We start from the raw sequence: 16,545 nt of genomic DNA on the forward strand, positions 1-16,545 counted from the left end.
GTGAGTGGTAGGAATTTATAGAGTTTTATAATACTTTTATGATACCACTAGGAATGTTTTAATACTTGTTCTGAGGAGACCCAGCAGCTCTTTGCGTCTTGGGAAGGTTTATCAACATAACGTGACAGTCACTGTAGGAGATAAAGACCTTTTATGCTCAGTTGTCTGAAAGGTTGAGTTCTGTGATAACACAGATTAAATAAATAAATAAGTGCTGGTTTATAGGGGCTTATTTAACTAATGAGCTCCTCCCTAGCGTGATAGCGGTGTGGTATAAGACAGCAGCTGAGCGCAGGGTGCAAAGTGGAGTGTGAACTGCCCTGAGAATGCCGGTCGAGGAGGCAGAGCAGTGTTCCGAGGAGGAGGCAGCGGCGATGGCAGAGGCGCCTCCATCTCCCTCCCCTGCCGAGTCCGGCGCTCCGGCCGCTCCTCCCGACGCCGTGCGCGGGGCGGGGCCGCGGCCGCGCTCCCCGGGCCCGGAGCAGCCCTCGGAGCCGGCGCAGGGAGCCATGGCCCCTGCGGAGCGGGAGAGGTACGTCCGGTTCTCGGGCCCGGGGGAGCCGGCGGAGGAAGAGGAGGCGGCAGGGCCGGCGGACGGCGGGCGCTGCGGCGGGGCCGGAGCCGCCCTGCGCTGGTGCATCACCGGGGCGCTGTGCGCGGCGTTCCTGGGGTTGGTGAGTGAGTCCGTCCACGGGAATGGGGAGAACGGGGGGCAGTACGGCCCCTTTCCGGCCCGGCCGGGGGAAGGGTCGGGCGAGGTGACCCCGCATCTGCCCTGCAGGGGATGAGCATCGCGGTGCTGGGTCCCACCTTCCCCAACCTGGCCGCCAACGTCGGCAAGAACGTCAGCGACATCTACTACATCTTCGTGGGCCGGTCCCTAGGATACCTGGGCGGGTCTGTGATCGGCGGGGTGCTCTTCGACTGCATGAACGCCAGTCTCCTGCTTGGTGAGTGCTGCCCCGTCGGCCCCAAGGCCACCAGGAAAATCCCGTCCCAGACTGTTCAGGGCAACTTGGCCTTCTCCTCAGCGTGCGCAGCCCGAGGGGGAGAGGTGTCGCCTTTATGTAGCGGTGCCGAGTCGAGGGAAGGGGCGCCCGTGGCACATGGTGCTGCAGCTCCCCGTAAATCCCCGTGGCACTTGGTGCTGCTCGCTGTCGCCATATTCCAACCCTGTTGGATTCCTGACACTACGTGTGCTCGGGCATTTCAGTGTCACTGCTAACAGGCTGGGCCCGCTGGGCACATCAGCAGTGGTAGCTGGAATTGAACTGACAAGATCTGTTTGGGCTGAGAAAGTATGGCTGGACTTTTCTTAGTTTGTATTAATGTGCCTAGCGTAGATCCTGTTGGAACATACAGTGCCACTCCATGAAACCCACAAGCAAAACAGGAAGCTGTGTTTTGGCTGTCATGCACACAGCAGAAACCCCCAGCAGTCACGCTGAGGCACGTTTCTGTGGGGAGAGTTTTCTAAAACCCTTCCCTTACTTAACACTCATCAGACATGATCATCTTCATGTGGACAGAAGTCTGGACATTTTGACTGGAGTGCCTTAGCCAAATTAGAACTTATTTAAAATGGAAAACATTAAATACTATCTGTGATGGTGGAAACATTTAAACTGTAGGAACTGCAGCTGATGATCTTAACAGTTTTCTGGACATGTGGAAACTTGCCTTGGACTGGCCTTGTCCTGGCAGACCAGGGCTGCTCAGCCGTCAGGGTGCCAAGAGCCACACTCAGCACCCAGAAATGAGGGGCTCCTTTTAGAGTTGTGTTAGTGTCACATTCCAGTAGAGATTCTCAGAGCGCACCTAAAACAGTGGAAGCTCTGCCTTTTTTTTCTTTCAAGTCCAGTAGTGTCAGTGTGTGCCTTGATGCTGTAAGTTAGGGATTAAATCATATACCAGGGCTCGCTCTTTTCTTCTTTATTCAGGGAAATTCAGGGCTATGTTGTAATCACAGGGTCAGTTCAGAGAATATGAAAAGATCCCTTTTTCCATCGCTAAATGTTTGAACAAAGTCTTTTCGTATCCCCGTGTGCCTGTCTCCTACAAGGAGCAGTCATATCATATAATGTCATTCTCCCCTCTTGTCTTCATTTTCATGGGTCAGTTCTTATTTGCTTTTGTTCTAAGATGCCTATATTCAGTCTTCTCCCTGTCCTTTTCCTGTCTTCTCTAGAACACCTGCAAAGTGGGTTTCCTTTAGCCTCCTCTTTGTGCATCTGACAAGGTCAAAGTTGTCTGTGTCTCGCATTTAAGACTTTATCTTCCATAATGGAATCAGTACACCTGTGGAAGTGCATGTTAACTTGAAATAGTTTAGTATTTACTTCTTTTTCTGAGGTATCATGCAGGATAGCTTTCCATCAACAATGCTTGGAAAATGATTGATCTAATCCTTTCCAATCTGGTAGTGCTATGGTAAGACCACAATTAGAACTACCGACCCTCCTCTCAATTTTTGTCATATGAGGGCTGCCTGTAAGAGATTTTGGCTTGTGTAGTTTTACCTCCTACCTTTCAACTGCTGGAACCCTGCTACTGTACTGAGAAAAAATTGAAGACATAATCTATCTTTGTCAGGGTTGCTTTTAAGTGCCAATCTTCAGGTGTGAAGCTGAAATGGGCAAATGAGCACCTGCTGAGAAGTTAGTTTTCAGCTCTGAGTGGGGCACCTGAGAAGCTGTACTTGATACACCCCATCTCTAGCATTTTCTTCATGCAGCTCAGCATGCATGCCTTCAAAAATGTTTGGAGGCATATATTCCAAGTATCTTGATAGGACTTCAGGGTTCTGGGTATTTATTTTTTCCACTGTTGTTGTTTTTGTTTGGAATTAACCTAAGTTCTTAATTATATCAGTCCCCATCAATCTTTTTAATATCTGCCGCATCTATGATCAGACATTGATTTGAAAAATAAGAGAGACATCTGAAATGATACAAGCCTTCTAAAAACATAATACTGTATATTCAAGATATTAATTGCAGATTATTTTATTATGCAGGTAATTACAAGCATAGAACTTAACTGCTGAATTTCCTCCCAAATGGTAATAAAAATAATTTTCATCTACTAAAAAATATTTTTTTGGAAAGGCATGTTCTAAGTGTAGTCAGTAATGGCAAAACTAACACGGTTAGTGAATTGCTGCTAAATTTGTGACAAGAAATTTTGTAACCCTGTCTCTTAAAACTCCAGAAATCCCTTGGAATATATTCCTCATGTGGGAGCAGGATATAAATGAAAGTCAGCATATACAGAGGTCTCTTGGTGGCCAAGGTGCAGTTACTTTAAAGGTTTTTAAGAGTTTATTGATTTGTGTCCTTTTAAAATGGAGCCAAATAAAATGCTGTGCAGTTCTCAGAGGGCAAACTTGATACTGGTTTCATGGTGAAGTAACATTTCTAGATCAGAAGTTTGCAGAAGACTTCTTAGTGTCCTAGCAGCTTCTTAGTAGCAGCTGCTACTCCCTTAGCTTTAGCAGGTTTGTCACACAAGTGTTTATATCCTGATAAAATTCTTTTTTTTCCAAACGAAAAATGATCTGTTGAACCTTCTATCTGTTACTGCTCAAACCATGGATTGAGGTATTTACGTTGCATCACTTATTAGGATTATCTGTAACTTTGATAACTATGAATGTATTTGTTTTTCTTGGTCTTCTGTGTAGTTTAAATGGAAACCGCAGTACGTGACGGTTTTGTTTTGTTTTTTTAACCTTTCCAGCATTATCCATGGTTGCAACAACGGTTGGTCTTTATGGGATACCCTGGTGTAAGGACTCCCTGCTGTTAACTGCCTTGATGTCAGTTATTGGAGGCTCCATGGGAATTCTGGACACAGGTAAGGTTCCTTCACCAAAATAATTGGAAACTTCAGGCATACCAAAATGATTGCTGTTTTTTCTTGTGACACATCTTGAATTAAAAGGGAGGAGCTGTTTTACCTGGCTGGGATTCTTGGATTAATCTGGTCCTGAGGCTTCCAGTGTTTGTGTGTCTGTGACAGGCCTTCCTTTAAGGGGTGTGGGGTGACCAGTGTGCATTTCAGTGGAACATTACAGGTGTAAAGGAAGTGTCCTGTGCTCTTTAAGCAGTGTTTTCTTTAAATTACAGGAGCCAGTCAGGATACAGTTCATTAACATTAGCTGGAGCTGAGTTAATCCTGAGCAAACTCTCGTCTTTGAGAGAGAGGTTCTCACAGTTGTTGTGTTGGAATGTTTCCCACCTAAAGCCGGCTAGGCAGAATTTGGGAATTCACAGCAGGCATTTACTGCCATAGCTCACAGCACCACGGCACCTATCTCCCTGAATCAAGGAATATTTTCCACCCTTGACCGGCTTAGCTTAGGTGGCTGGGAATACAGATATGCTCTGTCCCCCAAATTGTAAGTCTGTGGCATGTGCATCCTGCAAATGGCCTGGAAAGAAAACCAAAAAACAATGACACTTTTGCTGGAAAACTGTTCAAAACCAGTTTTGTTATAGGCTCCTTATTGGAGGGAGATGATCTCAGAGATCTTTTCCACGCTAAATGATTCTACGATTCTAAGATGTACCAGTGAAGTTGCAGAGCAAATGTCTACAGGTGTGGTTAGAAAGGTCAGTCATACTGAAGGTACAAAAAATAAACTCCCACAGAAATAAGTTCATTAGGCACAGCTTAGAAAGGACGAGTTAGGGATGGCTGGCTTTAGCAGGCAGTTTTCATCAGGAGGCAAGGACATGGCAAGAGACCTGAGCACACTTAGAGATGTCTGGGAAATGCCGTCATACTTGCATGTGGAGATTAGGAAATGACTACAAATACATCAGCAGTGGAGTGTTCTGGCATTGCTGTAGAACATGGTGGTGCAGCTGCAACAGGTGGCCGCTCACCCGGGACCTCTCCAGTGATGTCCCAGCGACGTGCTGGGAGCCTGGGGATGCTTACTAGCCAGCAAGGTACTTCGGGATCCAGTTGACCAGCTTCAGGGAAGCCTTTATTTCTGAGGAAGAAAGAGCTGGCTCATGTATTAACCTAGCTGTCCAAACAGCTCTGGAAGCATCCCAGCCAGGGCCTGGTTGTTGTGGCTCGCCTGGTTGGCCACACAGAGGAACATGTGAACCATCTGCCATAATTCTGTGGGGTTTGAGGGAGCTCTGGTAAGATTTAAAAGAGCATGACACAGGGATCCAGTAGTGAAAAGATGGTTTTGTGTGGCACAGGCCATGGTAAATAACCCAAGTGCCAAGGTGCATTTGCTGTCTCTGGTAGGATCATTATACACGGCACTTGGTTGAAAAATTCTTCAGATGGGAAAATCTTATTGGATAATGGTAAAAATACCTTCAGTGGGTGGATGTACTGCTTGGAAGTCAGATCTGAGAGGCAGGGAGACCTCTCAACCTGATCAGGAGTAGCAGAAGAAAGTAAGAGCAAGGCAGTAAAGCGTAACTGAATTAATATGGAAGAGTGTTCATGCTGAGTGATAAGGGCTGCTGTACTGCAATACAGGAATTTGATTACTGTTCTTGTTTTCCTGCATTTGTCTGAGGGACTACTTTAAAACATCTCTCTGGGATCGTGTTTTCTAGCATTATTGTTGATCTGAAGGTATTGTAGTTTGATCTTTGCAGCGGTATTGATGTGAACTTTTCTGCTTCTGGAAAGTCCTTTTAACGCAGTTGAGGTAGTTCCAGCCCATCAGAAGCAAGTGATTGATGTTGTTTCCTGGGATGTTGTTTAATGGGACATCTGATTCTTAGTGTTGTGCATTGTTGCTTTTAATACTTAAAGAAATGAGCAGCAGTTAAATTTGTTCTTTTAAAAAAGGCTGAAAAATGCTGCATATTGTCAAGTAGGGTAATTAGGTACACAGAATCAGTTGTTTAGATTGAAAAAGACCTTTAAGGTCATCAAATCCAACTGTTAAGCCAGCACTGCTGAGTCTACCACTAAACCATGTCCCTAATGCCACATCTACCTGTCTTTTAAATACCTCCAGAGATGGTGACTCAACTACTTCCCTGGGCAGCTTGTTCCAATGCTTGACAACCCTTTCTGTGAAGAAATTTTTCCTAATATCCAACCTAAACCTCCCCTGGCACAATTGTGGCTGTCCACTGTTGCTGGATTAAGCCACTGCGTGGCTCTTAGTTTTGACTACTGTGAATACCCTCCTAAAGCTCAATTAATCACATGGATTTAAGGCAGAATTTCAGTTAACTACTGTTTTGCACATTGTATTTGCTAAATCTGGCATTGTTGCACATTGAATTAGTAATATAGGTTATGGTTTGTTTTGTTTTTTTTTTTTTTGGTCTTTAAAACAGTATCTGGTCTCAGACTAAAATGACTGAATCCTCCTCTCTCCAATCTGCAGGTGGCAATGTACTGGCACTGAATACCTGGGGAGCAGAGGCTGGGCCACACATGCAGGCCTTACACTTCAGTTTTGCTGTCGGTGCATTTGTGGCTCCAATCCTGGCTAAAATGGCCTTGGGAGGTTCCGAATCTAAAGAACTTCCAGTGGTTGAAAAGACAAACCAATCTGTCCTGAAGTCTGTGCCAACAGCATCAGCTGCATCAACTACACCAGCACTGCAGGACCATCCTGAGGAAGACTTTTTGTGGTCCTATGTTGTCATAGGGACCTATCTTCTCTTAGTTTCCCTCTTCCTTTTTGTTTTGTATTCAAAGGGCAGCTCAGCTCGAGACAAATCAAAGACTTCTCTGGAGAAGGACAAGCTTGCCAAATACCACTATGCTCTAATTGGTCTCCTGTTCACATTCTTTCTTTTCTATGTGGGAGCAGAGGTCACTTATGGTTCTTATGTATTTACTTATGCAGTGGTCTTTGCTGAGATGAAAGAAAGTGAAGCAGCTGCTTTGAATTCTGTCTTCTGGGGTACGTTTGCTGCTTGCAGAGGACTGGCAATATTTGGTGCTGCTTTCTTGTACCCTGGCACCATGATCACACTCAGTCTTGCAGCATCTGCTGTCTCCTCTTCAGCCTTGGCCTTCTTTGCACATTACCGAGCCTCCCTGTGGGGGGGAACTGCCGTGTATGGAGCATCAATGGCTTCTGTCTTCCCCAGTGGCATTTCCTGGATAGAACAGTACACGGTCGTGGAAGGAAAATCGGCTTCTCTGTTTGTGGTCGGTGCTGCGCTGGGTGAGATGTGCATTCCTGCTGTGGTGGGGTATCTCCAAGGCAGGTTTCACCACGTTCCTGTGGTTATGTACACTGCCTTCGTGTCTTCTGTAATGACAGTTGTACTCTTCCCAGTGATGTACAAATTGGCCACCTCTCCCCGTGAGAATGACTTGAAAGAAGTGAGTGACAGTGAGACCCGGAAAGCTTTGTTGTCAAACTCAAGGCTTACTGAGGATGAAGAGGATGAGGATGATGACGAGGATGTGAGAGAGTGGAACGAAGCGGACTTTGAGGTAATAGAAATGAATGACAAGCTCAAAAACTCTCTGATAGACACCTCCCAGAAGATACCAGGGGACTCTCCAGCCCAAGTCACTCTCCAGCCCCCTCTGGACAATGTATCAGGTGATTCTCCAGTGGTTGCTGGTGGCTCCCCTGGGAGACAAAACGGGAATGTTGACTGGGAGAAGAGTGATTAAAGTCAAAGCTGACTTTCTTTTTTTAAAATGGAAATTCGGCCTGCAGCAACGTGTTTCAGAGTGGGCAGGTCCTCAATGATGTGAATGGGGTACCATGATAAATGTGTAGGCTATGCCAAAACTGTTAAAATGTTAAGAGATGTTTTCTAAGTGTGAGGCATGTGTCCAAGTATGATATGCTATGATAACTGGGAAAGAAGGGGACTGCTCAGACTACTCAGTTTTTTGGGACTGGTGAACAGTGCAGGTCCAAGGTGCTTTGTCACAAAATGTTTTCATGAGAGAGGAGAGAGAACTGATACTTGTGACGCTGAACTTTCTTACCTTGTGAAAGAGGAATATTTTTATTGCATTTGAAAGTTGTGTGTGATCAGGAAATCAGTTAAAATTTCAGGTGATGCCCAGCAGCTGTAAATTGAATAACCTTTTGGCAAAATATATAGATTCCTGGTTCTATCGCTAAGATGAGAAAAAACTGGAAATTATTTCTTGGGAGTGGAACCATGCCTTTGGGTCACTTCAAAGCAGTTTATGGGAAGAGGCACAAAATGGGTCATTGTTAATCTGCTCTAATGCACAACTCTGACTTATTGAACAGTGATGACAAATCTAAATAATCTAAAATATTTGTGATTTTAATTACGGCACTACCACTGAAATCAACAAATATATGTAGAAGATGATAAAATTATCATAGAATCATAGAATGGTTTGTGTTGGAAGGGACCTTAAAGATCACTTAGTTCCAACCTTCCACTAGATCAGCTTGCTCAGAGCTCCATCTAGCCTGGCCTTGAACACTTCTCTGGGCAACCTGCTCCAGTGCCTCAACACCCTCACAACAAAGAATTTTTTTCCTAAAATCTAATCTAAACCTACTTTCTTTTAGTTTGAATCCATTCTCCCTTGTCCTGTCACTACATGCCCTTGTAAAAAGTCCCTCTCCGTCTTTCTTGTTGGCTCCCTTCAGCTAAAAGAGATTACTTAATATTAATTTAACACATTACTTCATGAAGTAATGTGTTAAAATGAAAATTTTAGAAGGAGAGGGAATTATCAATGAGACAAACCTTTCCGGTTGTACTGTATGACTACTTGCCCCTGGCCAGCTGGACTGGTGCCATTTGGGTTTCTGTGGGGGATGATATTAGCAGAGAAGCTGTGGCTTATACGTGTAGGTTCATTGCTGCTAAGCAGGAAGCCCTGGGCAGGAGCAGTCATAGCAGTGAGCCCTTGTAAGAGGGGGGGGAAAAAAAAGGAATAGTAGCCAATGGTAAAACCTGCCTCTCAACAAATTTGGAGTTTCAAGTTGATAGATGCCAAGATTACTGTCCAGTGTTGTATTTTTTAAGGATGTGTGATCAGAATGTGCTCATGTTTGGTTTTCTTAAACTATGCACTTTTACTAGTATTTTTTTTGCTAAGGGGTTTCATTTACTAACAAAAGAGCTCTAGGTGTAACATAGGTGCCTAGGTGACCAACAAGGCCAATGACATCCTGGGCTGGATCAGGAACAGTGTGGCCAGCAGGATCAGGGAAGTGATTCTTCCCCTGTACTCAGTGCTGGTGAGACCATACCTGGAGTACTTTGTCCAGTTCTGGGCCCCTCGGTTCAGGAAGGATATTGAGGTGCTGGAGCAGGTCCAGAAAAGAGCAGTGAGGCTGGGGAAGGGACTCGAGTACAGGTCCTATGAGGAGAGGCTGAAGGAGCTGGGGTTGTTGAGCCTGGAGAAGAGGTGGCTCAGGGGAGACCTCATCACTGTCTACAACTCCCTGAAAGGAGGTTGTAGTGAGGTGGGTGTCGGTCTCTTCTCCCAGGCAACCAACTGTAGGACAAGGAGGCACAATCTTAAGCTGTGCCACAGGAGTTTTACATTGGATATTAGGAAGAAATTCTTTACAGAGAGGGTAATCAGACATTGGAATGGGCTGCCCAGGGAGGTGGTGGATTCACTGTCCCTGGAGGTTTTTAAGATGAGACTGGATGTGGCACTTAGTGCCATGATCTAGTAACCACTGCGGTAGTGGATCCAGGGTTGGACTGGATGATCTCGCAGGTCTTTTCCAACTCGGCTGATTCTATGATTCCATGATAGCACAGAACCTTAGATGTTCCCTGTATTTCAGGTCTGTTTTTGTTCTCTCTCTCGTCCTCCAAATGTGCAACCTAGAATTGCATGGCTTTTTCCTTTCCTCTGAGAAGTTAGTGAGCAGCTGGAATCAATGTGCAGTGAAAATGCCTATTTTTTATTTTTGTTTGCATCTTGCCATGTTGCAGGGTGTCTCCCTCCCTCTACCATCGGTACTTAAATGCCATTGTGGTTTTGCCAGATTCCTTCTGTGGCAATTTTTCCAGTGCAATGCATAAACCTGCACTTAAAAATGAGGCCTTGTTTCACTTGTGGCACAAGATTTCTCTCTTTGCTTACGATGATGGTAAACGCTTTTAAATATCAGGCCAAGTCCTGTCCTAGGTACAGGTGACAGGAGCAAGTCAGTGTGGCCTTGTGTCCTCAGCTGGTTTGCCCTGGTAACAAATGGCACGGTAGGCACACGTGGAACGAGTGCAGCTCCAACGTGCATTTCATCATTTTTTCTTTTCCTATTTTTCCTCCTGCACATGGCAGGAACTGCTGTGTGTGGAAAGCAGGCGGTGTTTGCTGACAGGGAGGACAGATCCCACTGGTGGATGGGGAGAAAGTGCAGGACACACAATGAAAGATATGGAAACTTTTCTGTGGTAGCTCCCCACTGCAGCCGCAATCCATGGGCTTCACCTGCATTGACATCAGTGTAACAGAGTTTCCCAATACCTGAGATCTTGTTGACAGAAGAAAATTGTTTAAAGAAATACACCAGGCAACCAGGAAGATTTTAAATATCCTCAGTTCATACATTAATTTTTGACAAATTTCCATATGTAAGTTTGTTCTCAGGGATAGTTTACATGTCTTGCATAATTGAGTACTAAAAATCCCAGAAAATTAAATCAAAACTGCATTGGGAAATAACCTGTAACCTCTTTGAAGCTTATCTACTACGTATATACACACACTTACTTGTGTATATGACCAATGTCTTCCCAACAAATGTAGAAATATTGCGCAAAACAAAGATTTATTTTTTTTAACTGCCTGTATTAATTCCTGTGTAACTTGAATTCATTCCCATTTCCCCCTTAAAAAGCAGGAGGCTTGTGTAGCAGGAATAGAGCAACAGGCTGGTGGAATGTCAAGGTAAGAGCAGCCTTTTCCCAAAAATAGAGGATCCAAAAAGTAGTGGCTGTAAGTGGAACTTGCAGAATTATCTTGAATGGTACCATGTAGAATCATGTCCTGCTGATGCCTGGAGACCTTTGTCTGAATGACATATAATTTTAGAGTCATCTTAGCCAGGACTTGGAGCATTCAAGGTCTTAATTCTGGTCTCAAACTTGAACTGGGATGTACTGACAGAAAGTGTTCTCCTAATCCCCTAACCAACCTGCTTTTAATTGCAGGGACTGTCCTTGAATGAAAATTAAATGTTTGAAGCAATTTAAGTTTAAAACAAGTCCTAGGACATTTCCAATAATGAGTCCAGCTCACAACAATTCTAGGCACCCTTGATGTTCAAGGCTTAGCTTTCCCTGTTCTTAGATTTTGGTGTTCCTCAAGGGTTGTTTTTAGACAGTGAGTGTTAGTTTTCACATGTTTAAATATCCTTTCCAAGTAAGTTGCTTCCTGGCCTATAGTTAGCGAGAGTCTGTTTACAGTGTGGATCTATTTACAGTGCCTTTTAAGTGACAGGTCCTCCAGAAAGTTTCAGTACTTACATGTTAGGGGTTGAAACTACTTGAAACAAACTGTATTATGTTACTATCACCCTGCTTATGCTAGAAAAGTAATCTCTCTGTTGAGGACAAGAGCTGTGATCCAAGGATTAGATATCTGAATTCGATAAGAATCCTATTTTTGTTCATAAAACCAGGAATGGGTTGAAGATGAGCACTCTGCTACAGTGTGAAAGGTAACCTCTTGCAGTTAAGTGTTATTTAATACTTTATCTCCATAGCACTGCCACGTACTGGAATGTACTGCAAGCACTCACACTCCTCGCATTTGCACTTTTATTCTGTACATGACCAATGCTTGAATGCAAGGAGCAGGCAAAGTTTTATGCCTTTATGGTTTATTTTTTTATCTACTTTGCATACAAGTACATTGCAATCTGTGGATGTTCCATTATATATTTGTTTTTATTCTGCTTGGTGTGGGCTTTACATCATATTGTGTAATGTGAAATTTAGTAGACTGACTTGTGTCTTGACTGTATTAAATTCCTATCTGGAGAAGGCACTCAGGTTCCTTGATGTAAATAAAGTTTTGGTCTATTTTTCAAAGCTACTCTGGACTCTAAATTTAAAACTTAGTCCTGTTCTGACTAATGCAAAACTGGAAATATTTGTCTTCTGGTTTGGGGAAGACCTCTAAGAATTGCTACTGAGGTTTTAGATCCTGAAGTTTAAGCTGGATTCTTAACTCTTATTTGAGCAGTCTTTTTCATATTACTGTGTGTGCCAGACAAGGGAAACAAAGGTGTCTGCAACTGAGGGTAAATATTAAAAAAAAAAGTAATAATTTTTTACCATATTGTTTTATTCAATTTTAATATGGTTTCCATTATTAACTTCTAAAACAAAATGATTTCCAGTTTAGAAAACAATGCACTGACCACATAATTCCTTTTCCATTTTATACAGTTATACAAATATTCTAAATACACATTTTGTCAAGATGGTGGCAAATAAGATTTAACTGTACAGTATGTAAGGAAAGAAAATATTTTAAGCATATTTAGAAGCAATAGAAATGTCTATACAAAACAAGCAAAAATGGAATAAAATTTTATATTTAAAGTATTGCAACAGTCCCACAGGTTTGTAACAAAAATGTCTTTGCACAGTTCCTCACAATGCCCCATTAATAGCTAAAGCAAGACAGCAATTTTTAGAAAATGATGTTTCAAAATGCTACACATGATACTACTGCTTGCACAGTTTGATCAAATAATAATCTACTTGGAATCAAGCAAAACTTAGGAGGAGATATACCAACCAACTTTAAAATTATCTGTATAAAAGTCATTGCACATTATTTTACTCAGTTGTTTGAAAAGTAAAAAAGTGTATTTACAAAATATTTCGCAGACAAAATTATAAAGTGAATGGATAATATATAAGTAACACGTCTTGATACTGACAGTTCAAAAACACACACAAATGGTTTTATCATTTCAAGAGGTTTTCAGTGCTCGTTCCTCCAGGAAGTAAACTTGACTTCTACTTTGAAATGGATTTACAAGATGGTACACAGAGCTATTTCAACATCAGCATTATAAAACAGTATGTTAGAAACATGAAAGGAAGAAGAAATTTGTACATCTTAAAAAGTGAGCTATTCATAGATCAACAAATGGGTTGGGTTTGGTTTTTTTTAATTTAGTTATGATAAGCGTTCATTATTCTTCAGATAATAAACCCAACAGGTAAAATGGAAATCCTGGACTAGATGAGAATTGAAAAAAGCACCATGCACAATAGTCTTAGTGTGGTAAACACTGAAGAAAAAAAAATAGCACCTGGAATCCTGTAACACAGATCATTTAAAACTGGTCAAGTAGCTGGCGAAGATACGGTGCCTTTGACAGTTCTCTGCTTACTCTGGAGAGCTTGAAAAGTATTGGGCAGTTGAGGGAGATGCACTGGATCTGTCGATCAGAGCAGCCTGTACAGTTCTTGCATATCTACATTACATGTAAAAAAAGCAAACCAGATTATTTTCAGTGACACAAGCAAGGCATAAACCACTTGGGACTACTAAGTCAAGACTATCACCAGGACAGGCACAGCCCTGCTGCACTGAGCTTTTCCCCAACACAGAGGGATCCAGAAGGGGCTCCCTTCTCTGCTGCAGCCCCTCCCGTCACTGCCAGCTGGCTCATTTGGCCGTGGGTGGGGTGGCTGGCAGGCACCCACTCTAAACTGGGCAGAGAACAACAGCAGGACTGTATAGCCCAGGTTCAAATCCTGCTAATTAAATTCTACTCGCACGTGGTGGTACTTGAAAAAGCAAGGTAAATACGTTACGTGGATTTAAGCGAGACAGAGTGTTCTATTCATGATAAACTGTATAAAAGTTTCCTAGTGAAAAAATAAACATCTCTTATTCTGCCGTTATTCTCTGCAGAGGAAAGGGACTTTAATTGAAGCTTATTTTGAAACGAGTAGTTTATTTAGAGTTTTATCTAGTCAGAGTAAATCACTCCTAAGACAGGAATACACAGGCCACAGAAGTTGCACTGCTCTCCTTGTTCAAGGAACTCCTTGTTAATGCTGCTTGAAAGTACTTTTAACATGAGATATCAGATTGACTAAAATAGCAGCAGGCACAGTTTTTCCAATGGTAGCTACCTTCAGAAAACTAAAGTCCTCTGCTCTGCTATTTTATTTTTATCCTTTGCAGCATTTGCCACCTCCAGTGGTTTTTCCAAAACCTCAGAAGTTTCCTTCCAACCACACCTGTGTTTTGTAACATTAAAATGTTACACAGTTTATCTTACCATTTGCATAGCTTGAACAACAAACCAAAATTGTATCACTTTGCTTTTAAAACTAGTTCTTTTCCTTCTTTCCAAGTTAAAATTATTTGGGAACCAGCACCCTCTCAAGCCAGACCTGCATCAGCACCGAATTCCTGCAGACCAGAAACTCAGACTGACAATAGCCAGAGAGGAACAGCCCCTCTTGGCCAAGTCCCCATGTGGCACCTCAGAGGATACCAGTCCTCTGGCCTGCATCCATGACCAAAAGGAACAGGATTTAAACAACTTGTTCCAGGGTTTGTAACCTCAGAAATACATCTGCCCTAGTTCTTTTAAAAGAGGCTGTGGCTGGTTCAAGAGACCAAACTAAACTGTACTTCGGACACGTTCTAAATTCAGTTTGTGAGGGGAGAAGTCTATGGTCTTAATCTACAGCACATAATTTTTAAGTAATTTTCTGCTGGCTCTAGCATGTTTATAGTCACAGAGGGCCAAAAATCTAGGCTGTGAAGGATATATATGCCTTCATATTAAAATAAGACACGTGTTCTTACAGAGACGTCAAACACTGACTGGATCAGGATCCTAGGCCTTGCCGAGCTGTTGCAGGGACAAGAGAATGTTCTAATCAAACCCACTGATCCTTCTGTGGAGCTGGACCAATCTGCCAAGTTCTGATTTATTCCACAACAAGAGCAATGTAGAAGATTCAGAGTACCACAGAAAAACTGCAGAACATGCATCTCCTTACTTACTGCCATTTATAATGCAGATAAGAGCAAATATTACAAAATACATCAAGAAGTCCACACCTTAGTAATGCAATATTTATGAATAGTGAATTACTGTGGGTTTATAACAACCCCATGAGAACCTACTAAATCAATGCTTAGACTACAGGAATGTTTATGTCCCTGAAATTCAGACAAGTCTTCAAAATCGTTCTTGTGGTAGTGCAAAAAATAAATTTTAACCAATATATTTATTAATTATAAAATACAACAGCATGAAAATTAGGTGAGGGTATACATGTTTCCACAAGAGGAGACATTGTGCTTTGCTATCATATATTCACGAGCACAGTCAGCTACCCTCTTAATTGATTTCTAGCTCAAGAGAAAAAACAGCTTGGAAAATTCCTACGGAGAGGAAAGGTAACAAGAAAACCTCCAAGCTAAAACATATCCATGGTATACATATAAATAAATAATTTTTCTGGCAAAAACATTTTTGTTACTAGAGCATCATCTGTTATTTTAATGCAAAAAAGGTGAATCTTTCATACTTTCACAGCTCTCCATCACTGTCATTATAAAAAGGCACCTACAAACCATACAAGATGATCTTAAAAAAAAGAAGAAAATGAGAAAAGCATCTTCTGTTCTGAGCCCCTCTTTGCCTTCAGTTTTATGCAAAGCTAAGGAGAGTAACAGCTGCTATGCTGCCTGCGACAGCAATGGGAAAAGCAAACAAGCTGCAGTGCATTTAACACCTGAACTGTACTCCTCATTTCTGTTGTGAGCATTCAGTGACACCCTGTTTTGAAATTCCAGCCCCTGTCTGTTGCTGACAGACATATGACAATGCTTTAATCATACCTTGACCAGCTGTTCTTGCTTACGCTCCAACTCTCGGATTTCTTGGTTGAGAATCACTGCCACATGCTGTGGTTGACTTCTGCATTTATTACAGATCCCATACTGGGTCAGTTCATCACACACAGGACAGTGTAAGGTCGTGAAATATTGGGAGATGGTGCCTTTGCGTCCTTCTTGCTCAGTGCGGGCCGTTGAGGCAGCCTTCTGAATCTGTTAAGAAAAATAATTAAGAGGTAATGAACTTTCAAAGAGCAGCTTGCCTTACTTCTAGATTACATAAGTTAAAAGAAGGTACAAGACAGCCTGCAGGGCATGGGTTCATGTACAAATTATGAACATGGATTGCATCACTCTGAAGAGTGCAGCATTGGCCCTGAAGTGAATAGAACCCACTCCTACATTTATTTCACAGGTAACCTCACCAGAGAAGAGAAAGAATAACCAAAGAAATCCTCAGTCACATGCTAAACTCCTCATCTCAACTTAAACTCCACCTCCAGTCGTTCCTTTTTTAGCTGCTGATCTGATTGACATCTAAACATGCCCTGGCTGCAGCCCCAGTGACTGCCTTCCAGATTCTGCCCGCCTTAGAGTTTCTGTGCCGGTGCAGTCCTCGTCACAGAGCTGCCATGGTGCTTTGGTCCATGGCACTAACTCATGCTCTGATTTCCTTGGACAAGGCTCCACCACTGCTCTGTCACCCAGAGAAGTTTGTTCTCTGTACTTGCTCCTGCT

General features: G+C 42.7%; 2 protein-coding genes across 3 annotated transcripts in view; one reads left to right on the forward strand and one right to left on the reverse strand.

Moving 5' to 3' along the window:
- The first annotated feature begins 469 nt into the window (after positions 1-469).
- Positions 470-8,415, forward strand: MFSD4B (major facilitator superfamily domain containing 4B). Its single transcript, XM_027632968.1, has 4 exons — positions 470-674; positions 782-950; positions 3,739-3,855; positions 6,377-8,415. The coding sequence occupies exons 1-4, from the start codon at positions 510-512 to the stop codon at positions 7,627-7,629; spliced, it is 1,704 nt and encodes a 567-aa protein (XP_027488769.1). The 5' UTR covers positions 470-509; the 3' UTR covers positions 7,630-8,415.
- A 3,833-nt stretch (positions 8,416-12,248) lies between these two features.
- Positions 12,249-16,545, reverse strand: part of REV3L (REV3 like, DNA directed polymerase zeta catalytic subunit) — a 126,661-nt gene continuing 122,364 nt past the window's right edge. Inside the window, exons 31-32 of one of the 2 annotated variants that reach the window (XM_027632941.1) lie at positions 15,811-16,020; positions 12,249-13,414 (exon numbers count right to left, since the gene is read on the reverse strand). In XM_027632941.1, coding sequence (XP_027488742.1) covers positions 13,274-13,414; positions 15,811-16,020 — 351 coding nt within the window. In that variant the 3' untranslated portion in view covers positions 12,249-13,273. The remainder of the gene's footprint in view (positions 13,415-15,810; positions 16,021-16,545) is intronic. The other variant, XM_027632947.1, reaches the window with a different exon arrangement.

Source organism: Corapipo altera, unplaced genomic scaffold (genome assembly GCF_003945725.1).
Source record: "Corapipo altera isolate COAL_440 unplaced genomic scaffold, ASM394572v1 2b, whole genome shotgun sequence".
Classification (NCBI taxonomy): domain Eukaryota; kingdom Metazoa; phylum Chordata; class Aves; order Passeriformes; family Pipridae; genus Corapipo; species Corapipo altera.

What these genes read in the sequence shown, in the direction of transcription:
- MFSD4B (XM_027632968.1), top strand. Translation starts at nt 510, where the DNA reads ATGGCCCCTGCGGAGCGGGAGAGGTACGTCCGGTTCTCGGGCCCGGGG. An exon ending in GCGCGGCGTTCCTGGGGTTG is followed by an intron (nt 675 to 781) that starts GTGAGTGAGTCC and finishes TCTGCCCTGCAG; the next exon opens with GGGATGAGCATCGCGGTGCT. An exon ending in CATGGGAATTCTGGACACAG is followed by an intron (nt 3,856 to 6,376) that starts GTAAGGTTCCTT and finishes TCCAATCTGCAG; the next exon opens with GTGGCAATGTACTGGCACTG.